The 26,283-nt window shown below is 39.0% G+C and overlaps 1 protein-coding gene and 1 pseudogene across 1 annotated transcript in view; one reads left to right on the top strand and one right to left on the bottom strand.

Annotated features, from left to right (window-relative positions):
• The window catches only part of CENPF (centromere protein F), a 43,494-nt gene extending 34,120 nt beyond the window's left edge, over positions 1 to 9,374 (top strand). Inside the window, exons 16-20 of the mRNA XM_074579451.1 lie at positions 526 to 687; positions 2,181 to 2,367; positions 2,913 to 3,389; positions 5,204 to 5,397; positions 7,903 to 9,374. Of these exons, the coding sequence (XP_074435552.1) occupies positions 526 to 687; positions 2,181 to 2,367; positions 2,913 to 3,389; positions 5,204 to 5,397; positions 7,903 to 8,112 (1,230 nt within the window). The 3' untranslated portion in view covers positions 8,113 to 9,374. The remainder of the gene's footprint in view (positions 1 to 525; positions 688 to 2,180; positions 2,368 to 2,912; positions 3,390 to 5,203; positions 5,398 to 7,902) is intronic.
• Positions 9,375 to 11,450: 2,076 nt separating this feature from the next.
• LOC141740500 (spermatogenesis-associated protein 7 homolog) overlaps positions 11,451 to 26,283 on the bottom strand; it is a 38,461-nt pseudogene continuing 23,628 nt past the window's right edge.

Raw genomic sequence — 26,283 nt, 5'->3', positions numbered from 1 at the left:
GTATATATAATTTATCTGGGACTATACATTTGAAAAAGGGAAAGCAACAGTATGTTTTAGTCAGGAAACGGTTGTTTTGGTATAAATGGGGAAGAAAGATTAACCACTTTAGGATATAAGGGCAAATTTGTTGGAAATGTATATTTCAGCCATCATCATATACAAAGACCCATCATCTTTTCTGCAAAAGTATCTGTCTATGAATGTGTACTTGAGCCAGTAGGACACAGGCAAACAATTTACTATAATTATTAATTAATAAATTTCATTCTTGTGAATGTAAAGTAAATTTAAGAACAAGTTATAAGGGCTTTGTAATGGCAAACTTCTTAGATGCAAGATTCTGGTATTCAAAATGTATACTTGAGGCAAATTGCTCTTTCAGTTTTAAACTTCTCAAAACATACCAAGCAAATGTGCTGTGGACTTCCTGTGGGCTGTGATGTGTTCCTTAAGTACATCTTTAAAATACAACTCAATGCCCTTTTTAGTGTCATAGTAATTAGGCACATTTTCTTTCTCCAGAATGAAGTAGAAATTGAGGCCTGTCAAGATAAGGTGAATTTGCTGGAGCACTTCATCAGCTCACAAAAATTGGAAATAGAACATTTGAAGTCAAATAAAGAAGAACTAAATAATTCCCTTAAAGAAGCTAATCAAACCTTAGGAGAGCTTCTAAAAATCAAGGTAAGAAAAAAAAGAAATATATACGCATTGCCAATTACATGAGACCCAAGGCACTGTGTAGTAAAATAAACATAGGATTGGGAACCAGTGCTCCAGAGCCTGGGCTTGACTTTGATACAGCCGTTGTCTCACTAATGAGAACAGAGCACAGAGGAAACATTGTTACTATTGATCTATATCAGAAAAATTCTGTTGTGTGTGCCATGACTGAGACCACCTAGGATTGGTTTATGTGATATTAAACACAGCTGTCTATTGTCTACACTGAGCATTGCAACTGGGTTATAATGTGGTTAAAATACACTCAAAGGGACTTTGAAGTGCCTCTATTTTCTGCTTGTGAATTACTTTGATGATAAAAGATACCGTGTTCTGGCTTAAGCATTGGTCTTGATACATTGCTCTTTGTTCTTGAGAGTTTATCAATTCCATTTTATATAGAATTCTCATTACAATTATTAACTATTGTAATTCTCTAAATGACAGAACTGTTATAAGCAATGACAGAATAGGAGCTCCACGTACTGTGAACAACTGATAGCTGGGAACAGTTCTAGATGTGCTTGGTTTGCTTTCTAGTAGAGCGAGTATCTCTATAAATGCACTTTTGAAGAAACATAGTTCAATTTACTTGCAAGTAAACACTGAATTGCAATACGTTCATCTTGCTCAACAGTTGTTTTTTTTCCCATAGGGCCCTCCGCTGTTCTGTTAATTTGTTTAATACCAGCAGTCCAATGATATAGAACTATAGGATATGTGCCAGTGACAGAAAACAGTACTGATGGTAGTGTCAATGTAGCATGCAAGGCTTCCAGCTGTTCTCACTGTGTGGTATTTGCACACAGGTTGGTACCAGGCTAGACGAGCAGGGAGCAGCCTAAAAGAGTGGAAGTGGGTGGAAAGGAATGATCTGCTTCTGCTCCGAATATTATTTTTTTAACTGGAATTCAGAGTTTGGGTTATCTTGCCTGTGTGGTAATAAGATGTATTAGGGACAAAAAGAAGAGTAAAAGACACTCAGACTAGGAGAGAGCACTTCAAAATTTAGTGTTTGTTTGAAATTTGTTACCTGGAAAGCAGCACTTCCTTATGCCACGTCAATGAAGTCGCAACAGATGGAAAAAGGACTACTGTCTCAAAGTTCATACAGCTTTCTTATAGGTAGGATGCTAGTCTTGACATCAGTAATCCAAACATTCATAATTTCGTGGTATATCTGAAGAGAATAAGTCTCCCATAATGGTACTTGAATTCTTGTTTTTCTGCCGAGTTAATCACCTGTAAGTATCCTAGATGGGTAAGAGGACTTTCATGTTTCCTGCAGGAAAGGAGCTGCTATAATGAGGTTGTACAGAAACAAACAAACAAGTATACATTACAACCATGCTCTACAGCTAATATTGCATAACAGTTGAGCTTCCATTTGACATTGTAATGTTTAAATGGAGGAACTATGTTTCTGGTGTAATAACTACATTTTTATTTTGTAGGCCGATAATAGTAACATTATAGTTCAACTGAAGAAGGAAAATGAATTTGCCCACAGTAAAGTAGAGCTGTGGATGAAATCCTGTAAGCAGATGGAACAGGAAAAGGAAATGTTGGAGAAACAACTAGTTGAACATGATGAACTATTAAAGAAGAAAAATTTAACTATGTCAAACTATAAGAAAGAAGGTAACCAAATCTAGATTCAATCCTAATGCTTTCTTAGCAGTGCATTAGTTCGTAAAACTTTCTTTTTCCCTAAAATGTATGCATTATTAATATATTTTTTAAATATTACATTTTTGTGTTTAAAAGTGACTTAAGGTAGAAGGGGAGTGTTTGTCTTAATAACTAAAGTTGGTGTACAAGTTCTTCTATTGTTTTCCAGCAAGCTTTCCCCTCTGATTCTCACGCTTTGTTCTTTCTATTTTGGCTCAACTGATGAGGTGTCCTGTATTGTAAGTGATACTTAAAGAAAGTTGACAGGCAAAGTGTTTGCCCATGCGCTGATCAAGGATTCTTTTCAAATTTTGCGTGTTCTCTATTTAGCAAATGCATTGTTATGTCTAACTTATTACTGATTGTTATACACTGTCACTTATTCTTTTTTATAGTTGCACAGCTGTAGAACATGTATAATTAATTAAACGATGTGTGACCATTGCATTATAAATTCTTAATTATGCATCTTTTTTTATGTCAGTTATATGAATAATGATATTTTGCTTTGAAAGGTGCTGATGAGAATGCCGTTACAGAAGAAATGAAGTTAAAACTGGAAGAATTACAGGAATCTACAGAAGTGAAAACCAGAGAAGCAAATGAGAACTTGGAGAAATACTGCTCTCTAATTGTGAAATATTATAAACTAGAGGAAGCAAATGAGATGCTAAAAACACAAGTCAGTTTGTTGAGTGCTCAGCTGAAACAGCTAAGAAGTGATGCTGTCGGCACTCCTTTGCCGAATTCAGATAACTCATTAACAGTGAGCAATCAGTCCGTCAAAGAGACGAGGTCAGATGAAGATATTACTAAGCTTTCAAGTAAAAGGCGGAGACACGAAGACAACAGGGAAGATAATGGAGAACCAAGATCCCCTGTGCCAGAGACTTCATCCAAAAAAAAAAGGAAGGATGATATCCGTCAAAATCTGCTGGGTCAGGAGGACACAGACAGTGAGCCAGATGGGCTTCCAGAAGTAGTGAAAAAAGGTATTTATAGTTATATATAAAGGCAAGCATTCTCTGAGCATAGCAGGTGGTTTTTTTCTTTTTGCCAAATTAGTTTTACTCTGGGTAAGCAGGTGACTACACAAGTATTTTTGGTGACAATGTTGGAAGGTGAAAGTAGTCAATGTGAGATATGCCAGTTAGTGCCAAGTTAGTGTTTGTGCAGCTGTGGTGTTAGATCAGCATAATACGTTTATGTTGGTTTGATAAATACTATTCCACTAAGAGTTAAATGGTCCTGGCAGTTACAACTTTGTAGTTCCTCATGAGGTAGGTATTTGTTGCTGTTATATATCATATGTTTAGCCTCTAAGTTTTGCTGACAGAAGACTTGCTCTAGTCATTTAAAAGCATTACTTGAACCATTCACTGAAACTTATAGGAGAATAGGTGTGAAGCGAATCTAATCTTAAAGGCCACAAGATTGGAGCCCTAGAGTACTGTGCTGTGATGGAGTCATGTTTGCTCCATCCATAGCCCCACAGTTCCTTCAGTATTACTCCTTATGAGGTCAAAGAGGCAGTTAATAGCTATGCAGGGTCTGACTGGCAAGTGGCTGGTGGTGAGGGCTGCAGGGGGGCTCTGAGGAAGGAGGCCAGGGCTGCCCCGTGCCGGACATAGGTGGGTCCAGCTAGTTCCAAAGGGCAAAACTGCGCCAAAACAGAACCAGTCAGAGGTGTTTGTCACATCTCTCTGAAAATGTGAGTAAGAAAGGGCTGTAAATGTTGAGATGAAAGAAAAACAATGCCGGGGCTGGAGGGACAGGGGTAATGCTGAAGCAATCTATCATACTGAGCAGGGCATGGGGCTGAAGGGGGTGGTGGTGGCCTGAGCTGGGAGGTGGCCCAAGCAGGGCTGAGAGGAGACTGAGGAGGAGGTATGACCCCGCAGGGACTACAGCCAGTGCATTCCTCCATGCTTGAGAAACTGAGTTAAAAACAAGGAGCAGGATCTGACCCCCATCTCCTGCACTACCATCACCTCACTGAAGATGTAATGTGTGGTGAGGTGGTTGGAGACCAGAAACTGGTATGATATATTACCATCTTCATGAGAGTTCAGTTTTATTCTACTATGAATGCAATGAAATTAGGTAGCCTGATATTCCATATAAGGGTTCCTGTAGCAGAAAGTAACTGAGAAGATCGCACAAATCAGGGCTTGAAAAATACGTTGTACGTTCAACTACCTGTCAAGTACCCCTTCGTAATAAATGAATTTGCAATCATTAAATGACAAGCCGTAGAGATACTGAATCACCTCAACTTCAGTGATCACTCCCAGAAGTCAGGATTTCTAAGTCTACACATTATTTGCATTTCATTTTCTTACCAGCATTATTATTTTTCTGGAAATACACCTGTTCTGAGGACGTACGTACCAGTTAATGTTTGACTTCTAGACTAGAGAGATAACAGACAATCTATAACGTTATAGTTCTACACAGAGAAAAATATGACAAATCAAGAAGATCATGTCACAGTATTGTGTTCTGATTGAATTCTAGAAAAACCAGTACATGTTTTCAGACTGAATTTATTTTCCAAGACCAAGCGCTTGTTTGAGAAACTTTGTTATAGAATTACTGTTGTACCTTGTCTACAATTTCCAGGGCTTGCATATGAATTTTGGAATACACAGGATCTGTTCAGCGATCTCTTTAATCCATTTGCTTCAATAGAACAAATTATTTATTTTAATCAGCTATTTTTATCCCCATTGTGAAAAAAGAGAAGATCCATTTGAGAAAGTGTAACATATTTAGCTGTTTTTACTAGAAGCTGTTTATTTTTCAGGGTTTGCCGATATCCCCACTGGAAAGGTTAGCCCTTACATTTTACGTAGAACAACCCTAAATCTAAGAACCAGTCCCCATGTGACTTCCCCAAGTGAGAAACTGCCTTTGCCTATGCAAGATGTACGGAAATGTGGACAAGATAATCTTAGTGAGCGCTCCTGTTCAACACCTGGTGGCAGCAAACCACAAAAGGTAACTTTAAAAAAATTTATCTGGGTATGAAAGCCATGGGGGAAAACTAATACATTCACTAAATGTATTCATCTTGCCAAGTAAGTCTGAGGATGTATCATCATTCTTTACGTTTCTCAGCAATACAGTGAAGATAAGATCATAAATACTGAATCACTAAAACATGACAGAGGTCTTGACCATGGTAGCAATCTGCAAATTGTTCCTGTGATGTAATTTGTGATGTCATAGGGAAACCCATTCAGAAATGTAAATTAAATACATGTATATTTTCAGTTTCTCATAATGGATATTAAAGAGCATATATTCCTTATACGGTGGTTTCTTAGGTTTCAGAAAAAGTAAAAAGCAAAAAAAAAAAAGCAAAAGTAAACAGCAAAAGATTAATGTCTAGGAGTCTGAGTTGAGGCTTCAAGTTTTCTGCTAACAACTTTTCTACAGATATTTGAGAGACTGTTAAACACGTAAATAAGGAACATTTAGATAGCAAAGAAACTAGACTTTAATGTTAGTGCTTACCAGATTTTAAGGTTATTGAAATAAATACTACAGAGTTATGGTTTGAAAGCTGATTTTTATTAAAAAAAGTTTAGTGACTGAAGTTTACGTTAACTTTGTGTTTTCAGTAATACGACACATGGCTGAATGTTTCACAGTACATCAGAATAAGGCATTATTTCTAAGTTGATGCAAATGCATTGCAGATTATAGAAAAATGTTTCAGCTTTAGGACAGGAAAACAATAAACCTATTGTTGTCTGAAATCTCCAAAGTTTTTAACCATGCTATCTCAACCTGAGCACTAAGAGAATACTCATTATATATCAATACTTCTTTACATGAGGGCTAAATAGAAATATGCCAGTAGATGAAAATTCTTCCAGTTTGCTAGGTTACTCAAAAGCATTCTCTTAGCAATCAGTGGAGTCTGCTGCACAGCCGTAAGTAAAGCCAAAAAGCAAGAGTACAACTTTTGTTTTGTTTAATGCAGTTATTTTGTGTTAGCCCATAAAGTATGTTGTCAAGATACCAAAAGTAAGTAAAGGCAAGAGCCACATAGTTTAGTGGATGTATAGATTTTGAGGCCAGAAAACACCATTGGGAAGACGAGTCAGACCGGAGTGATTTTTTTTTTTTTTTGTGAGCTATAGCAATAGGAAACTGTATTGTGAAGTGAGAGTGAATCCATTGAATCCATGCATATTGTTTCAAATGTTAATTGCCCTACTTGCCAAAATTTTCTGCTTCTTACAGACATTGCCTGGAGGTCTGTGTTTTATTACTGTTTCATTAAGTGATGCCAGTATATTTTATTTACGCTCGTTTATGTATGTTTTCCTGTAACTTTAGAAACAAATGGAGGGTGTTGCTTATAAAAAAGCTCAGTTAGTACAAAAACCGAAAGGAAGCCTTGGCAGCAGAAAGTTTTGTAGTAATCAGCTGCCAGTATGGTGTAAGGTTGTTGTAGGCTCTCACTGACCATAGTCAAGGTTAAAGCAAATAACAAGTAATCAGTAACAATTTTTTTTTTTTAATTTAACTGGGGAGGGATTTCCCAAACAGTCCCCCTCTTTGCCTGAGCTTGTATTGTCTAGGTCTAAAGACAGGCTGCACCTTACTTTCAACTATATAGGAGAAATTAAGATTTCAGGGTTGCTTTTTCCCCCAAGTGTAAACATGCAGAAGTCATCAGTTCCAGGAATTTGTGTCCTTCTGTCTTGGACATTGCTGGATATATATGTGTTTGGTTTATTTCAAGATGACGTACATCTGGGAATTTCTAGAGGAATTGCTCATAATATCATTTCATTGTTTATTGAAACCATCAAAACATGTTGTTTCATGTTTTATATTAATACAGTAAATGGTGTGTCTTATTTTCAAAGTGAAATAAGCCTTATTTCCTTCTCTTTGACAGATACTTATATGCACTTCATTTCAGACACCCAGTTTCAAACTGTTTCAAACTTCTCAGGGTGTTTAAAATGTGGCCTGTCATTTTCATACACAAATTTATTCACTTTCCTATGTGAATTTAATGTAGACTTTAAATTGAATGCTTTGACTGCACATCAGTTAAAAAGTGAAAGCAGTGGTTTCTGTCCAGATGTCAGCAAAACCAGTGACAACTATGTTTTATGTTTGCAGAATATGTACAGGAAAAATGAAATACAGATCTCAGTACACAATGCCTGGTACCGTAGTAAAAAGATTAAGAGTACTGTCTGTTCCAGGTTTAGCTTTTTTCTGCTCCTAGCAAATAGCTTGCCAGCTGCGTAGCAGATATTCCATCTTACACCACACCAAAGCATTTGATATCAAGTCTCACTGTATTGTATATTCAAAGTGATAAATGTCCTCAAATTTTTTGTCTGTTTTCAGTATGTATACGCTCCTTCCAAATTTTCAATAGTTGGTCTTTTGCAGTGAACCTTTTGACCTACTGCAGAAAACTAATTGGTTCTCCATTACCAGTAAAACAAGATGTTTTTGTTTGTGTTACAGGTAAATGATGAACAGCAGTCCCGAGCAATAACAGCTTTTCCACCAATGAAATCTACTTCAAGGTCACCACTTTGCCCATATAAGCAATCCACAAAAACTGTCTCTAATAATACCAGGGAAAACCGTGTGATGCACAAAGCCAAAAATGCTCTGAATGAACAGGGACCACATGAGCAAGATGAGCAAAAAGAAAATTGTAAGGTGCAGTAAATGTGTGTGGACTTAATCACAACTCAGAATAACTAACGACCAAAACCTAGTTTGTGAAATAAATATCAACTACATGGAGGGCACCATTTTCTCTTATCCAATGATTAATGATATATGGGTTCTGCAGTGCTTGTTCTTGAATATTTACTAATACCAATAGCCACTCAAACTTGTGGAATGATAATGAAGGAACATATATAATTGATCTTCTGTAGAATTTTCCGTAAATAATTCTTCATAAATCTGTTAAAAAAAAAAAATTAAGCCATAGAAAAATGTTCATTGTTGCCATTTTTTTTTGTGTACTGAAGGTTGATTTACCAAACAAGAAACTAAACTCACCTAACTATCTCTAAAAATATTAGGTTCCAGGAAAAATGAGGCAAACGCTATTGGATGATTGTCCTGGTTTGAGGTAAAACAGAAACCACTTTCTGTTCAGTAATATTACCTCTTAGCCAAGCCTCTTCTAACTCAGAAATTAACAACATATTGTGCAGAAAAGCGCGTGTTCTCAGAGAGATAAGACCTATGCTTATAGTTAATGCCAAGGAATAGTATGCAGAGAGGCTCTTGCTTAAACTTATTGCTATAACAACCAAGGTCAGCTAATTTTGTTATTTGCCCTGTTGGAGCGTCGGAAGTGCATAGAGGGGTTGCAATTGCGTGGAGGAGTGGACAGGACAGGTGACCAAAAATTGACCAACAGGGTATTCCATCCCATCTGCCCCATGCTCAGTATAAAAGCTGAGGGATCAAAGGGTCAGCCTCTTTCTTCAATATTTGACATCCAAGGAAGACCCTCTCTGTTCATCTGGCTTTGATCCCAATCAGTGTGTTCCTGACTCCAGATCTGGAATCCAGTTCCCATTCGTCGCTGAGTCCAGTCTGGAACTTCCCCAGTGCCTGCCAGTGACGTAATCCTGGGAGCTTGATGCGGTTTTGTATATATTGTATCTATTTCATTATTTGCTTTTTATTTTATTATCAATTAAACTTGTAAATCTCTTTATCTTCTCCTCCTCCTATCTTGGAGTGAGAGGTGGGGGAAAGCATCTGTTGTCCATCATTGCCCAGTCCAGCCTAAACCAACACAATGATTCAAAATGAAGCAGTGCCTTCATTTGTAAGTGCAAAATCAAATATAAAATCAGATATATGATGCATCCAGTGCACTGTCTTGGTATCCCTTCTTCCAGATGGAATAACAATGGGGCATGAGACCTGGTATGAACAAACCCAGAGAGGACTCTCTGTTTTCCTTGAAACTAAGCATCTGCCACTCCATCTCTTTGCACTTTCCAGTATGCACTGGCTTTGCCCACAGCCGAAGGTCTTACAATGTCAATGTTCACCTCTGCATAATGGCCCTTGGCCAGCCAGTAATCCTCAGCAAGCTGGGAGTGGGCACTACGTACCTGGCCAGAAAGGACACCATAACAACAAACTGTGCTTGCCCTACCAGTAACGGCTGTCTGCTGATTCTCTGCAGGTCACCGTTCTCTTCGATAATGCTTGGCCTCAAATGTGTCACTTTAGATGAAAATCCTTACAGATTTCTACCTGATGTAACTTGTGCCTGAGTGGATGTGTTGGAAGAAATGGTCAGGTACAAGAAATATCTGCATAGAATGCCCTGAGTTAGCCCCCTTTCATTCAAGAAAAATCCTATTTGAGATCCTAAAAGAAGGTAACTCACCTGGAAATAGCATTTAAGATTCTGATACCATCAATACAAGAAAATAACTCCATCTAGTTCACAATAGTGCACTTGAGTTTAGGATGATTCATTACAAACAAGCTCACCACAACAAACTTTTACCTGTGGACTTCACGGGTCTAGTTAATTGCAATTCTGTGCAAGAGAAAAGGGTGACATCAACTAAATCAGTCACTGTTGAATTGAACAGAAATTACTTTGCTTGCCTACCCAGGCTTAGGTATTAGGAAAATCCTGTACATAAGCAGTAGTGCCTTAAGACCAGGTTGCTCAGAGCCCCATCCAGCCTGGCCTTGAACACTTCCAGGGATGGGGCAGCCACCACTTCTCTAGGCAACCTGTTCCAGTGCCTCACCACCCTTACAGTAAAGAATTTCTTCCTATATAACAATGGTTGGGGTCGGATCCGTAGATTTTATGGCTTTTTCTTAAGTATCTCTAGTTGTTAACTCAAGTATTAGTAATTAAAACAATCCTTGTGGCTGTATGCCTAGAAGTATCTTCCAGAGAGACTGAAAGAGGCCCATCTTAAAGGATGCATTTCGATTGCTTCATCTTCTGCCAGTATACCAAAAAAGCTACTCTTAACAGTTAGGTTATTTCAGATAAGGTTTTGTATCTCCAAGTTATTTAGGGATTATGTGTGGAATTGTAGTAATTTAACTCTCTTGAGGTAGAAGCATGGGTGTGAAAACATATTAGTAGCAGACAACAGAAAAAAAAATCAACAAAACTGGTGTGTGTTATTTATCCCAATCATTGTTTTTCTATTTTAATCTGATGCCTTGAAAAGTGTCCCACTTGGAGAAGAGTGTGGAAAAACCATCTATCTTTAGAAAGCTGTCTAATCTTAACCAGACAAATTTGAACAACTATGTTATAATGAAATAAGTAAATATCACTAAAAGAAAAGACAGGCTTTAGTTATTGCATATTTTCCAACTTGGCCATGTTTGTATTTTATACCCCCTTAGATTTTGTTAAGTGTGAAATGTTTGCATTTTGAAAGGTTACAATACCTATTATTTTTCAGTAACTACTATGTATTGTAGTACCAGCTAATCTTAGCTTTTTGGCATATGAGCTAAAATAGGTGAAGGTTTTCAAAAGATCTTAAGGTACTTAGATTGATACCTAAATCACTTGAAAATGAGACTTAATATTCTACATCTTATTACAAAGTGATGAAACTTCAGGTCACAATTCATGTAGGGTTTTGAAAGCTGTATCAAAAACTTAATTTCTGACCTATCTGTAAATCGAGCGTGCAGTAGGAAAAAATCAAATGCCTCATCAGAATTCCTAGTAAGAGGACTACACAGGACGTGTTTTGTCAGTGTCAGCCCTGTGTAACGAATGAAAGGACACTTGTATCTGGCTTTCTATTCTGATTGTGAAAGTCCCTGTAAAAATGCCATCTTTGGTGCTCTGGTATTGTTCTTAGCGTGTTAACATGATTATTGCCATAGCGATACTGTGTTACATCACAGGAAGATGCATTAGCTGCATCTCTTCTTCATTTTCCTGTTTGCCCAAGGTTTACATTGTAATTGGTGTAAAATCTAGTTTGCTGTCTGAACTAATTTTGCATGCTCTCTGAAATGCCCAAAGCTGTAGGTTAAAAGTATGCTGCAGGAATGCTGGCGTCCTTTTGCCATGCGCCATTACAGCTGATGGAAGGGTCTGGTTGGTTTGTGATGTTCAGCTCTTTCTTCAAGCGTTGAACTATTCTTCTTCTTTTTACCTAGTAACAAAAAGAAAACATAAAAGGAGATTTGTCTGTCTGCTGCTCTTCCAGGTTTATTTTTAAGGGCCAACGTTTGAACTGATCTCTTACGTATCAGAATCTAAAATGCTCCCAGGTCAGATCCTGCCCCTGCCTGCTTGCAATGCGCTCAGCTGCGGAGATCCTCAGGAGTTCCCCAAGCCTCAGGCGTGGGAACAGCACAGCAGTGGCGGGCCTGAGACAGCCCTGCACTTCCCATGACATACCCACAGTATAACTGACTACCATTTGGACAGAGTTTGTACAAATTTTTTTAAAATTAATCCTTAGTAGGAGAAATGCTATTTATCGAACATGGGCCTGCGCTGCTTTCTTAAGCATCAGCTTACAGAAGACTCTCTGCATTGCGTTGCAATTCCACTCTTGGGTACAGTGCTGCCATTGCTGATTGTTGGCTCACAGCAGGCTCACTTGGAAGAGTCTGCCAGTCCAGTAACGACCGGTAGAAGGGAAGAATGGAGCTGAAAGGAGAACCACATTCTTGCTATCCAGCTTACTAATTTTCTTGATGTGCACTAGAAGTGATGCAAATTAATATACCTTATATAGAGGAAGAAAAATACCAGGTGGAGCTGTGGTGAATCCAAGTCTGTCTAGTCTCAGGCATGCATATTGGACAACAATCCTATAGTGCCCTAAAACCTCGAAGGCGGTAACAGAGAAAAGTGCAACACACATCTAATGTGGATTTTCTTTGTGGTATACATTGCAAATGAGTTCCTTTTAGACAGGAAAATGTAGCTGAACAACATAAACGCTCCGTACGGTAAAGAAAGTAGTGTCACTCCATGGCCCAGGTGACACTTCTGTGGTGAGAACGCTCCAAATTTGTCCCAGAACTGGTTTCAGCTGCCTGATCCTTGTTACTGTTGTTTGAGATTTCAGCTGTCTGACCGTTAAAGTGACTATCTCCCTCTGCTTTTGCCACCTCATCCTAAATAGCCACAAATTACAATAAGGCCACCAGTAATTTTCTCCAGAAAACAGGAATTGAAAACAGTTGTTTGAACTTTTTAAAGATGTTGACAGCTGAGTACATGGTGGACTACTGTGACAGCAGATTGCAGCAGCAGTATTCAGAAGCAACGTTGCGGATATGCTTAAAATATGGACTAGTATATCCATAGTTCCAGTGACAGGAGATAGGGCATATCTCCTCTGTTATATACATGTGTGCGTGCGTATTCTCTGACACACTTACAGGCACACCCAAGCGCTTATTTCAGTGTAGAGTTCAGAAACTATATGGAACTTGAAAAACCAGGATGTAGCTATAAAATAGATAAATCTGCTTAGCTTTTTGCATTGTTTTATTTGTCTTCCTGGAAGCTTTTTTAACAGCATACAAATCATTATCTCTATTTGTAATTCAGCTGTTGAAATACTTAGGTGAAAGCACTGATGATTGATGGGTGCACAGAAAAATCAGCAGCTTTCTGTATTTTTCTTTTCTGCTACTGTGGTTCATAAATTAAACAGATGAAAGCTTAGAGAATCTGCTCTCAGTACTGGATGGTGTTTCAGGGTTCCTTTATTTAGAAGGCCTGCTGAGTACCACGTGAAATACATTGTAAATGCATCTGATACGGTGAAGGAAGATTGCCTTTTTCCCAGTGTCTGTGTATCCACTTCAGATTTGTGATTTTTATTTTTTTTTAGAGGCAAAACAAGGGAGTGGGAAATTATTAAACGTGGTTGGGGACTGCTTTGTTTTTTTCACTGTAGAGAGAGGGATATGTTCTGTGCTGAAAAATAATCTGTTTTCAGTACAATTGTTGACATTTAAAGATATGTGTGGCTTTAGTCATTGTCTGGCACTGAGTGATTGAAGATTTTAGTTCTCCTGAGGAGCATAGTTTGGATCCTTTTTAATTAACTTAGATTCAGATCATGAAGGCTTAAAGTAGTAATGGAGATGACTGATAGTTCATCCTTTTGGAATTTTTTTTTTCAATTTCTTGTGAGCAGTTCCAGAGCAGGAGACTCTGTTTTGTGATTCCCAGATCTCCTACTTGCTTAACTACTTGTTTAACTTGGTTAGCTGCTCTTTTACCTCTTTTTATTTGTTCGGTGTCTGGCTCCTGATAATTATCTTCATATCAACAAATCTGCTGCTGAGACAGGCTGTTACACGTGGAAGTACTGATTTATATCAAAGAATCTAAATAACAGTCTCCCATTAACTGCACATCCCCTTACGTAGTGTTTTTAGTATGAATGGGAAGGGTACCAAATGATTGGTTTGTTAGGTGTCTTGATCCCCATCACTGGCTTCTTCGACACAGCAGCGTGCTGCCTGTATTGTAAGCATCATGTTAATGTGCTAAAATGACATGGAAAAAATGGAAGGTTAGTGAATCAACTGCAGGAAAGAGAATACGGCCTTGAAAGTTCTGCCAGAGCTTCCAAAATGTAGATAAGTTCATGGGTACAGTTCTGTGAACTCACAATGAACTCTGTGTTTGGCTACAGCTTAGAACTAAAAGGTGGGAAAACTAAAATCTTATCTTTGCTCTAATGCTGATGCTTTGAAAAAACACACAGTCAATCCAACTTGTCATAGATCTGGTGCTGGAATAGCCATAGCACAGTTGTACTGTGCTCTGATGAGCTCTAACAAAGGAGAGAAAGTGTTAATGTAGGTTTCTTCCCCACTTGTTTCTTATTCCATATCCCTTCACGAGCAAAGTGTGGGATTGCAGTCATTTTAAAGGCAAGCCTCCTGGTTTCAGCCACCACAGTTGCTATTTCTGCATTGCTGCCTAGGGTACGTTGTAAAAATGTTGATGGGAATGTAAGCGATTGCTGGCTTGCTGTAGCAGGCAGGAGGATTCCACAAATTCGCATCGTCCCTGTGGTGTGCTGGAGATACTTCTATAAATTTAGTAATGCAGCTATGATTATTCTTCTCCTCACTTCTCAATTAACCAGTACTGCACATATTGTTCCCTGTCAAATATCTTATTTTGTCGGATGCCAGAGACCAGTGTTGTTCTCTTTTCAAATTACTGGTTTGATTTCTGGCAGTACTTGATTGCCTTAAAATGTGCTTTCTACATCCATTTTCCTCAATACTTAATTAACTGGAAAAAAAGACTGAAATGAGGTTTCAGTTAAGTAGGTGTTTCACTTTTGTCCCCACTATCTCATTCATTTATTTCCTCTAGATCACTCAAGTAGTCTCAGAGAATTTATCTTTCATTTGCAAGAACTTTTGCAGTCCAGAATATCTCTCTCACAGCTAAATCCCCCCAGAAAATGCATCCTGTGCTGGGAAGAAGCACAGAGGCAACACTGCAAAAGAGGTGGTGAAAAGCAATCCAACATCAAGCCAAAACTGCAGTGAGCATAGGTAAGCAAAACTCAGCTGGTCATTTGAGAAGACTGTTCAGCTGGCCGTGGCAAAAAGCCATGTGCCTGAGACAGTGCTGCAGTAACAGGTCGAGAGTGGAGTTAGTCAGGAGTCACAACATATTACGGGAACAGTCTTATTAACTTTGCAGTGAAGAGTTTAGTTTTAACATTGCAAATGCAGTTTCCATCTACACTAAATAACAGACAAAGTTAGAAGCAAGTGCTGCTTTACAAGATTGCGGCTATTACAGCACTAGCAATGCTTGAGCAACCCCTGGGGTACTGCTGTGCCTGTACAGGAATGTCTAGGCATCTATAGTGCAGGTAACTGCTTGAAAGCACTTGGCTCTCACCTTCATCCCCCTTCTCTTGGTGTGACCTGTTCTGTCTTAAGTGCCTGTGGGAAGCTAAGAGTCTGCAAGCAGTAAGCTACCATGGAGCAGCAGCTCCATGAAACACGCTGCATAAGGTAGCAGCAAATTTACCTTTTCTTTGTAAGAATAATGTGGAAGACTCCTACTAAATCACAGATCAGGGCTCCATATAGTCTGAGGTTATGCCTGCCATGGGCACGGGTTCCTCAGAGGCAAGACACCACCTTGAATTTCCAGAATGCACTGGAGCAAAACAGGCTTTTTTCTTCTTCCTTTTTTTTTTTAGTATTTTCCTGAGATGCCAAGTGTTTATCTATTTCAGCCTTACAAAGAGCCAAGACCATTTGAGCTAAATGCTCAAATGAGTGATCCAGTATAGCTGTAATGGGAGAAGTGAAAATGGTGATGAACTATGTGATTTGCGGTTTGCAGTTTGGAGTCAAACTAGTTAGTAAGCGGTCAAGCAGTTCACCGATCTTGAAAAATGCAAAAGTAGATTCTGAATGGCAGATAATTGCAGAATGGATTGAGAGCGCTTGACCAGTGTGGTTTTACTTGCTCAAGACTGAGAAAATTATTAGTATTACAGTAAGAATGTATCAAGTAGAAAACGGATTACAGGTTAATCAATTAGGATTACTAGAGCATCCCCACGGAATTTTGCTTTATTAAGAGATAATATTCATGATGGCCTCTCTTTCGTCTATAGAAGAAGACCTGTGCATATTCATGACACAAAATGGAGTCTAGAAGCTGTCATGTAGAAAGGGAAAAAGGATGAGTGGAGTTAAAAGCTGTTCAGCGGATTCTGAGGAACTTGCTGGGAAAATCTTAAAACTCTAGTTCAATTTGAAGGTCATTACCATGGGCATTCAATCTTAAGCACTTTAACAGAAAATGAGTTGTTCTAGTTGAAACATATCAAGGACAATGGGTAATCCACTCTTTGTGAACTGGAAACACATCATGTCCAGTGCTTCAAAAGGAATCACTTTTCTAGCTCAGCATACTGGTGTTCAGAAAAAATCCAAACTCCGTGTGATAGAGATCCAATGGATTTCTCTGTGCACATGCTTTGTTAAACTGATTCGCAGTCTTAAATGTCAAGGGGTTTCTTTTTCTTTTGCGAAGTTTATGGCCTTGATAGTCATTAAGAAATGCCCAAGAACAGTGAAAAGAGCAACTTTAAAACCTCCTCCACGGTCTAAAGCAATTCTTATAATAATTTCTGAACTAATCTAAAAGTCATTAAAACCTATCCATGAGGCTGCTCTTTGCAAATACTATATTTTATATCTTCTGCGTTCTGTTTTGTTGAGTGGACTGCTAAAGTGAACATTCAACAGAAGGGAAAAATCCAGCATGGCAGCCAAAGTTATGGAAGGCTGAGGTCTGTGAGAGCTTGTGGCCAGACCTGCACAGTGCTGAGCCAGCAGATTTGATCCTGTTTTTTAACTATGTGAGTGTCACCTTTTCCTCTCTTTTCCCCTCTAGATCTAATTTTGGAGCTTGCTGACATACAACTAAAGCATGGTCTGGGTTAGGCTTGGTTTCAGTGGCTACAGTAATCAAAACTGTCACCTGTGAAGGTGTATATGTGTGTCCTGTGGTTGTGAGATGGACCGCGTTTATGTGATACTCATCCATTTATATTTTCCAATTGTCTCTGTGTATGGAAACCCTGGTTTACTGAGGCAGATACCTGTGTACTTGAAGAAATTGGTATTTGCCACTGCACATATGCATAGGAAATGGGAAGAACTGGAGCAACATTTCAGTATATTCAGCTATGCAGTATATACTGCCAGAGCAGGCAGTGAAATGAGTATGTCCAGTTGAAACTTCAGCAGAAATTTAAGAAATTGAAATGAAACTATTCACAGTGGAATTTCTAAAAATATTAGCCATGCCATTTTGCCAAAACAGAAGATTCCCACTTTAAGTCCCATGCAGAAGAGAACTTGTTTCACAGGACATTTCCCCTTCTGCCCATGATGGGGCCACTGGGTCAGTACTGGTTTGGAAGAAAGTTTCCACATACCAGATCACTGACATTTTCTGCTGTGAGAGGAATAAACTTGGGTCCTGTGCTCATCTCAGAGCAGTCATTTTCATTTTTACTGGTTTACTTTTAAAACTTTCCCATGTGCAGTATCTAATTATGGTACATTACAAAAATCTGTATTTAAATGGTAACAGTGCAGTGCTGAAAGGGATTGTTGGTAAAATTGCTTATTCGCTTTGATGATTAAGCCAGTAATTATTACATTAGCATCCTAAACCACACTTGTCTGCTGACGTATCTCCTCCTAAGGCAATCCCATGAGATGCGATGGGCTAAGTAGAAAGGGTATGGCCCTTGAAGAAGGGATGGGCAAAGAACATGTAGGAGATAGTGACAGGGATTAAGCAGTTAAGAGGTTGCTTTCTCTCGTGTCTGCACTCAGGATAGTGCTGGGGTGTGGTACATCAAAAACGTCTCAGAAATGTAAAAACAGACGTTTCCCCTACTGGCTATGAAAGACCCTATGACACTTCCTGCCAGGTCTTATCACTGAGGCTATACTCACGCTGTAATCAAAGCAAATAATTTTATTTGGTTGAGTAAGATGGCCTTTCAGCTTCCACGCTGCTGCTGCGTTCAGCTGCCTACGCTACTCTGTGTTCCTGTCCTAAAATGTTTGGTAGCACTGCTGGATGCCATTTATCAGCTGTCTTCCACCTCCCCCTCACCTGAGGTAAATCTTTTGGAGTCTTTACACTGCATTTTTTGGAGAATGAACGCTTTATGATCTTCCTAAAAGCCAAGGCATAAAACAAGTGTAAGATATTACTTTGTGTTTTCGGGACCTTTTGGCTTTATATGATAAAATTCCAGGAAGTAAGTTACTTGGAACAGTTTGCTCACTGGAAGACAGATGGGCACCACATCCCGCACCCCTGCAGGGGCTGTGTTAGTTTTCCATCAATTTCCTGAAATGATGCACTTACAGACCCATTTCAGTGGCTATTTCAAGCCCAGGAGTGACATTTTTTCCACTGTCCTGGATTCTGAGAGCTGCTGTTGTACCTGTACCCTCTTAGCAAGAACCAGCTTTTTTTTTTTCTTTTTAAGGAAATATTTTTCACGGAATTGATGGCTTCTTGAATTGTATCTGAGTATGGATCGGGTTTTGAGACCACTATTCTGCAGCTGAAACGTCATCCTCGTGCTTCGAAAGGTATTAAACTGCCTGATGTTGGTTTTGAGCAAGTGGCTAGCTAAAAAAACTTTTACACTTTCCTGAGTGGAGACAATTTCATTACTAGAGAAAATGGAGGAACCTGTTCACGCCGTGAAAATTTGTTAGAAGAACTCTCCAGTTTCTTAATAAGTGTGATAGAAAAAAAATTATAGTCCTAAAACATACAGGAATGTTTGAACCTCCAGGTCTGTGTAGGTGAAAAGCACCCTCGGCTGAAGATTCTAATCAGACCACAGAATGCAGTCCGCAGAGGCAGTAAAACAGCACAAACAGCAGAAATAAATCTTGGTGGGAGGAGCGGTGCATGCTTTCTCCTGGGCACACTATTTGAAATTGCATGTTCTAAAGCAAAGAAAATGGCTCCTCGGGCATACCTTGATGAGGCAGATTGAAAATTGCCTTGCGCTGGAGTCCAGTGAAAGAACTGCCCTCTGTGCCCCCATTTTCCATCAATAACTATGCCACGTAGGTTCACAGAGAATAACAGAGGGGGAAGGTGCTGGTTGTTTTAAAAGGCTCTTGTCTTTGAGGCACTGTCCTTTCCTCCATGTATGTTTTTCATATATTCTTTCTTCACTGTCTCCTTGCCTGCTATGCAGTTACCGTCTTTTTATTCTAACAGAATTAGGCAATTAATTGCTTTCTTCTACTTCTCAGCCCCCATGTAACATCCCATTGACTGCATATCCTTTTTCCCTGGAAGAGCAATGGTGCTGCTCTCTCAAAGCTGGAGAAGAGGCTACAGGTCCTACGGCCGCAAGTTCCCTGCTAAGCGGTGGGGATTGCTTGGCTGATGCCCGGCCAAACACGGACGGTGGGTCAGGCAATGCAGTTGGATGACCTGAACTGGCAGTAGCCCTGTGGTTCTGGGGAACAGATCTCAGACACTGTTCTGGAGTAAGTTCTAGCAGGAACTTGGAGAGGGGCGTTGGTTTTGTATAGCAAGTACCCAGGGAACCAAGTACCCAAATAACAGGTTGGCAGGCATCCAGCACGGGTAAAAAAACACTGCAAAGACCTTGACAAATGTTTCCATCTTCTTATTTTGGCTGTCTGGTCCAGAAAACAGTGATAGTGAAGAAAAAAAGTTTGGTTTGAAGACAAGAAACTAAAAGAGAAAAACATATTTTTGTAGGACAAAAAGTCCACTCACTATGGAATTCCTTTCCATCCACTGGCAAATTCACTTTTAAAAGGCTGAAAGCGATACAGCTTTCATTACTTCTTTTATGGAAACTGTGCCTGTTCTAATAAATGTCACTGCCCACAAGCTTCTCCTGGTGTAGGTTATGCTTACACTTCTCATTTAATCTTTCCAAAGAACGCCTCTTTCTCCTGCGCATGCTGCAGCCTTCTAATATAGAGAGGCAGTTTTGATCTTTTTTCCTTTCTTTGTTGCATGACTAAACATGCAAATATGTGGTTTAAAGAAATCCTTTACATCTATTCTCTGCCAATTAGTTTTATTTGTCTTTTCTGAGTATCTTCAAAGTCTTCAGTTGGTATTTTTGCAGAGGAAAACACCAGGCTTAAGCTCTATTCTGGTGCAGAACATTACGTTGCTAGATATCCACTACTGTTTACAAGCTCATCCTTCTGGAAGTGCTGGGAGCCTTCTGGAAGAGGGAGTCAAGTACCTCCAGTCTCCTATTAAAGGATTCGCAGCTCTGTCTCTAAGGCACTCAGAGCCTTGCAGGAGTTGACCTTAGGAATATGCTTGGCTTTCTCTAGTCAGATATAATTTACACATCCTCTCAAATTGAGGTTCTGTTGATGATTTTTTTCCCGTAAAACTGACTTAAAATTCACTAATTTCAACTCGAATCATTCCTCAAACACTCCTGCTACCTACTGACTGTCACTCAGACTGGCATCGAAACAGATACCAAAACACCATATCTCTCCTAATCGTAGCACTTTGAAAGACAAAATAACCATCTGCACTCTAATTATTTTATAATTCCTTTGATTGTTATTTATTCATTGTGCAAAGCCTATGCGTAATTCCCACATGCCTAGAGTTGAAGAAAGTACAATGCTAAATGGCAGCATTACAAACTTGCAGAAACAAATAAGCAAAGGTAGCCCGTTTAAAAGCCACAGAAATACTCCCACCTGAAGGTGCTGCAGCAACATGAGCTTTAGAATGCCAATTCCAAGCCCCTGATCATGAATCCTCTGGATCGTCAGACCGAATGAAATGCCTTCTTGCATAGAGGCCCTTAAAGTCAGATCTAGAGGAGGACTCAAGCATCAAATCCCTCTCAACGTTAGAATTAGCAGCCTCCCTCCCTGCAGGACATGGGAGATGTGTGGGACGAAAGAGCCCCAGGACATGCAGGGACCCTGCGACAAGCAGTTGGCAGGCAATGCAAGTGGAACACTGTGACTAAACCCTTGCACCCTCTGTGGAGCTCAGAGTTCTGCTCCAGGCTTTTCGGAATATGTTCTTATTTCCTGTGTTTTCTTTAATACAGAGAATGTAAAGAAGAAAGAATTTATATTTTACAGTTATTGGGAAGGAGGAAAACTTTGTGTCTTTTAAATGAGTGCTGCAACCTCAGCTTATAGTGCTAGTGTCTTCCATTTTGCTCCTACTATCTAACCTAGAGGAACTAGTTCAAAAGCCCAGTTGAGTCATCTGCTCATGAGATGTGGTGTTGGAGTTGAGTCTCCCCAGTCTGGGAAAGCATTGGAATCTGCCTACCCCATTTCGTGGGCAAATGCTTCAACCAAATCTGGGATAACAGCAAAGAAAACAAAAATGACACCACTAATACCAACTTCTCTGTGAATTACTTTTAAAAGGAAAACTGTGTGTTCTTTCCAATTTTTCAGAGAGCAGTTATAAGCCCTGCTCTCAGGAGAGGCTCTAAGATCTGGATTAAAACAGGCAGAGGTGTTTTCGCTCATCCTAGATAAGATGCCAGACTTGCAGAGGAGAGAGACGGGACTGTGGCTGTGTATTTGTGCCTGCCATTCCTATTGTGTCTCCACAGGCCGCTGCCCTCTCAGTATGTGAGATTTTCAGATAAGCATTTCGAGGTGTGTAATTCTCAGCAGGCGCCATGGAGAGCCTTAATGTTGAACCTAGAGTTTTATATTCTGCCCTGGTGTCAAAACTCCTAAAAGCAAGCTATTAAATAAGGTCTTCTTACTGGATGTAGTCACAGCCTATAAGTCTCTCTTGCTGGTCTGCTCCAGAAAATAGCAGTCACAGCAAAAAAGTGCAGCAAAAAAAAATTCTTTGTAAACAGTTTTTATGTAATTAAAGCCATTCTGCACAGTAAGTAGATTATCTGTCTTTTAGAAACCTTATTAGGCTAATACACAAAAATGTACAGAAAAATCTCCTTTACCAACCTTCCATGGAAATGTTTCCTGCTGCAATTTTTTGCTGTGACTGCTATTTTCTGGAGTAGGCCAGCAGTAGTTTCTCCTCACCTTGTATCTAAATTACGTAGCAGTCGATCTGCCATAAATTGCTGCTCAGCATTGATGTACAACATTTCTGCTGGAGATGACAAGAGTATTTAATAATAGACGTTTTTTGCTCACCTCATCAAGGTTATGCCTCTTACTTTTAATGTGCATTTGAAATACATCTTCCAAGGCCCTTAAAAAAAGAATAAAAAGGAACATCAGCGCAAAAAAAAACCTGTTCAAAGGCCATATACTTCCAAATGAAAAATACCACTCAGCCTGTCTTTGAGATCACTTAAAATGCATCCCAACTTTTCACCTTTCCTCCATCCCCTCCCTGTCCCTACCATACCTGTAAATGAATCTTAAAACATTTTAAGGTTGTTGAATACTCTCATTCCAAGTGCATGCCGTTTGGCAGGAACTCTGATGGGGAAAGTCCTTCATGTGTATAATTCCAGTTTCTTCTTCCATCTTTAATACAAATATCTCATATTAGCGCTCTCCATTGCAACGTAGTAGTCCCCCTCTGTATTTTGGTGGGGCCGAAGTCCCTCTGTTGCGACTGTCGGGTACTGTCCCACGACATTAACTGGGTGAAACTGCTGAGGGTACTGGCGTGCTGGGCAGAACTGCAAGCAGCTTCCTAGATTCAAAGAGGACTTTTGATCTGCTGCTAGCCCAACACTTTTTAGACCTCTGAAGGTGTCATTTGCACGGTCTCTTTGTTCTTGGGCTTCCTTTTTAGTAACTTTTAAGGGAAACACTGAAGGTTGAACTTTTCATGGTCATAGTTTTGTTAACTAGGTGTACTAGGGAAAAAGAGATGCCTTCAGAAAGCGGTCTCAATATTTTTCTTGATGGGTATGACCAGCTGCAAGCAAAAGATGTGCGCATGGTGATGAGCATTGGTAAAAATAAAGACCTAACTGACTAGGGAAATGAGGTCTCTGAGTTCTACAACCGTAACTCAGTTAAGTCTAAACCAATGGTTGCATTCTCAGACAATCATAAAAAATGAAAATATCTGCAATGAGCTGGAGGGCTCAGCAGAGCTGTATATTTGAATTGACACTTACAATTTTATCTATAGAGAAACTGGTCTAAATAGAGATTTTAAAATATGTGTCTATCACATTAATCCTGCAGCAGGTTTGCTGCGGCCATTAGTTGTGTCTTTTCTAGTCTGTCACAAAATCTATTTAGAAATTCAACTTTTGATTTAAAATGAAAGGCCACTATTGATTATTCACTTTTTTTCTGCAGAGAAATTAAGGTCTGTTATTAGAGGCTACCCAAGAAAACAATGGATGATTTTCCATGTATTTTTGGTAACATTTATTTTTGAGGGAAGAGTGCATAGCATCTAAAAAACCTCCACCTAAAGTCAGCAGAGAGGTCCACTCACCCTACAAGCCTGGGCACGGACACCCTGGTGCCCCACAGTGTCCTGAGTTGGGCTCAACGTGGAGCACACACACAACCCCTGCTGCTGTCACATCATACAGGTACAAGTTTGTGTTCTCTCATTTAGTTTTCACTATCTATAGAGAAAAAACATATTTTCAGAAGGATACTAATCCTTCTGATAATATGAGGGCTGCCACACAGTAGTTCTTTGAGGCTTTATTTTTTTTTAATGTTATGCTCTTTTTAACTATGTATGGGCAGGCATGATACTTAGCAACCTTTTTGATGTGTGGTAAGCTGGTGTTTCTCAAATCTACTACTGTTCCTCCCAGTGTAACCAGAAAATTCACTTCTAATTTCAGCAAACTTGACAATTTTGGCAAACTTGAGGTTTGTCTGAAAACTGCTATACCTATAAGGAAGGAAGAGAACTCTTACCTTTAACTGATTGCTCAGAAAACAAACTAACCACTTCTGTTAACAGCCGCTTAAGAAAAATATATTTAGAAGAGCCTTAGGGATTTTAACTGAAACCCTCTAGATTGAAAGGGAAATGGTTTGGTGTCAGACTGAGTTTGATTGATTTCAGGGGGTTAGCGCCTCTCCAGCATCAAGGCACAGCACTTGACAGAGACCAAGATCTTAAATATTGGGGTTAAATCCTCTATCAAAGGAAGAGTTTCTCCCATTTAAGATGCAGGCCAGAAAATGGCATAGAAAAGGAGTACACAATGTTGTCACTTTTAGCAGGCCTGCAAAAAGACCTGTGGTTTATCACAGCTCTCTAAATATTGGAAATGTGATAGATTTCTATTAGAAATGGAAGTGCGAGGTGGTGCATGTGTGTGACAGGATGTCGCATACAGAACGTGAAACCAGAAAAGGATGCTGCAGTCAGACACCAGCAGCACAGGGTGCATTTGGCTCTAGCCCTTACGTGTGGATCATTAACTTGATAGCACATACATCCTAAAGAAAGCAATTACTGCATTTATTTATTTTGCTCTTATACAAGGGAGGAAGAACTCTAAATACAAAATATTTTGCTGTGATGCACTTTGCTGGGGAAGACTTATTGCAGCTCCATGGATTGCTAGCTCAGGATCGACTGGGAACTGGAATGAGACTGTTGTAACAATAATGTCTACCACAATACTATATAAGGGAACGAGCCTGAGAACAGGATCAGAGAACATAATGTTTCCATATTTCTACTAGAAGTCACTGGGAAATAGGAGGCTGGCTGAAAATATTTTCTGTTCAGCTACTCAGTTTAAATCATGACTCCTATAAAGTGCAGTCACAAAAGTATTCCTCAAATTATACTGACTTCAAGTTTCATTTTAATCTCATCAAACCCACCAATTTTTTACACTGATTGAATAATTGGTCAAAATTTTTTTACTCAAAGGAATAAATAAGAAATGCAAAACACTTACTCTTTCTGATAACAATTTCTAATCAAAATATCATTTGTAAGATCTTGAAGAAAATGAAGATACTCTTCTTCTCTATAAAAATACACAAGCTGTCAGCATCTTTCTTTAACATACACTGAATACAAATAACGTTTACAATACCATCCAAAGAAGTAGCAGTTTTAGAGTAATTAAACTAACTCAAATAAAGAATTTTGCCAACATATTAAAAAGTGATGGATCTATTTACTAGTCTGCACTTTTTTACTATCTAGGTTTATAATTTTTAAATGACTGGTTTTCACAGCTCTGTTGGTAAACTCCCTAATTCCATTAATCCATTAATTTAATCCATTAATTCCATTAATCAAGAATATATATGCCTTTTGTGAATAATCAGTTAAAAACAATAATTCCAAAACACAAAGTGTAGGTATCAGAAGATAAATTATTATTAAAATTGTTTATTTATTTACTATTAACTTATTCTTAACATTTTTAGTTTGCCCACAGTAAGAGCGGACTGGGTGGCATGACTCAGAAAATCTCTTCAAACTTTCTGATCCCACACTTCCTGAGCAAGCAACTGGATCCTGTATCCCTAATAGAGTCCCTTCTACTCACCACATACAGCCATTGTAATAGGGTCTTGTGCTAGGTTTACAATTTTCCACTCGATTTCTACTTTAATATTTTGATATAAAACTTAGAAGCAGTTAAAAGGGACAAATATTTAACTTACTTTTCTTTAAGTTGTAATCCTGAAGAAAGTGGCATTTCGGAATCGGGAATCCATAATTCATGGTTCTGCCACAAACAATAAAGAAGAAAAGTAGATTTTTTTATTATCTTTGTATTAACATTTTATATTTCCATTCAGAGAACCGGGGGGAAATCTGATTTCATAATATGTCAAAATCACAACTTCATACTGAAGTGACAGGCCAGCTCATGTGAAATAAACGTCTCGAGTGTCAATCACTCATATATATAAAGTTTTATCATTAGTTGGTTTGTGTTAGCAGAAATGGAAACAAGCTTGTATAACCTGAGAAAAATCATGCAAAAGTTATAAAGGAAATCAGAAGTTCTGACAAAATAGAAAATAATTGCAGACCTCATTCAAGTAAGGCAGCTTTTTCTTTAAAAGGACGTGCCAAATACATTCGTATCTTTGAAAGAAGACTTAGAAAGCCAGACTTATATTGAAATTATCTTTTACTGAAGATTATCAAATGGGAATAGGAGCTTCTCTTGATGATGTTGTAAAATGAAGGTTTCAGTGGCTGGAACAGGGAATGGAACAGTCCCAGCTAGCATAGGGCTAGCACAAATCATGCCTTTGGTGCCTTGGCTGGGCTGTACAGAAATTCAACACCGATTCTGTAAAGGGATGAGCAAGCCACCTCTCTATCATGCATGGCGTTGGCTACTGTTAAGC

This window comes from Larus michahellis, chromosome 3 (genome assembly GCF_964199755.1).
Source record: "Larus michahellis chromosome 3, bLarMic1.1, whole genome shotgun sequence".
NCBI lineage: Eukaryota > Metazoa > Chordata > Aves > Charadriiformes > Laridae > Larus > Larus michahellis.
Note: the sequence above shows the minus strand (reverse complement) of the source record. Positions and strands in the feature narration are given on the sequence as shown.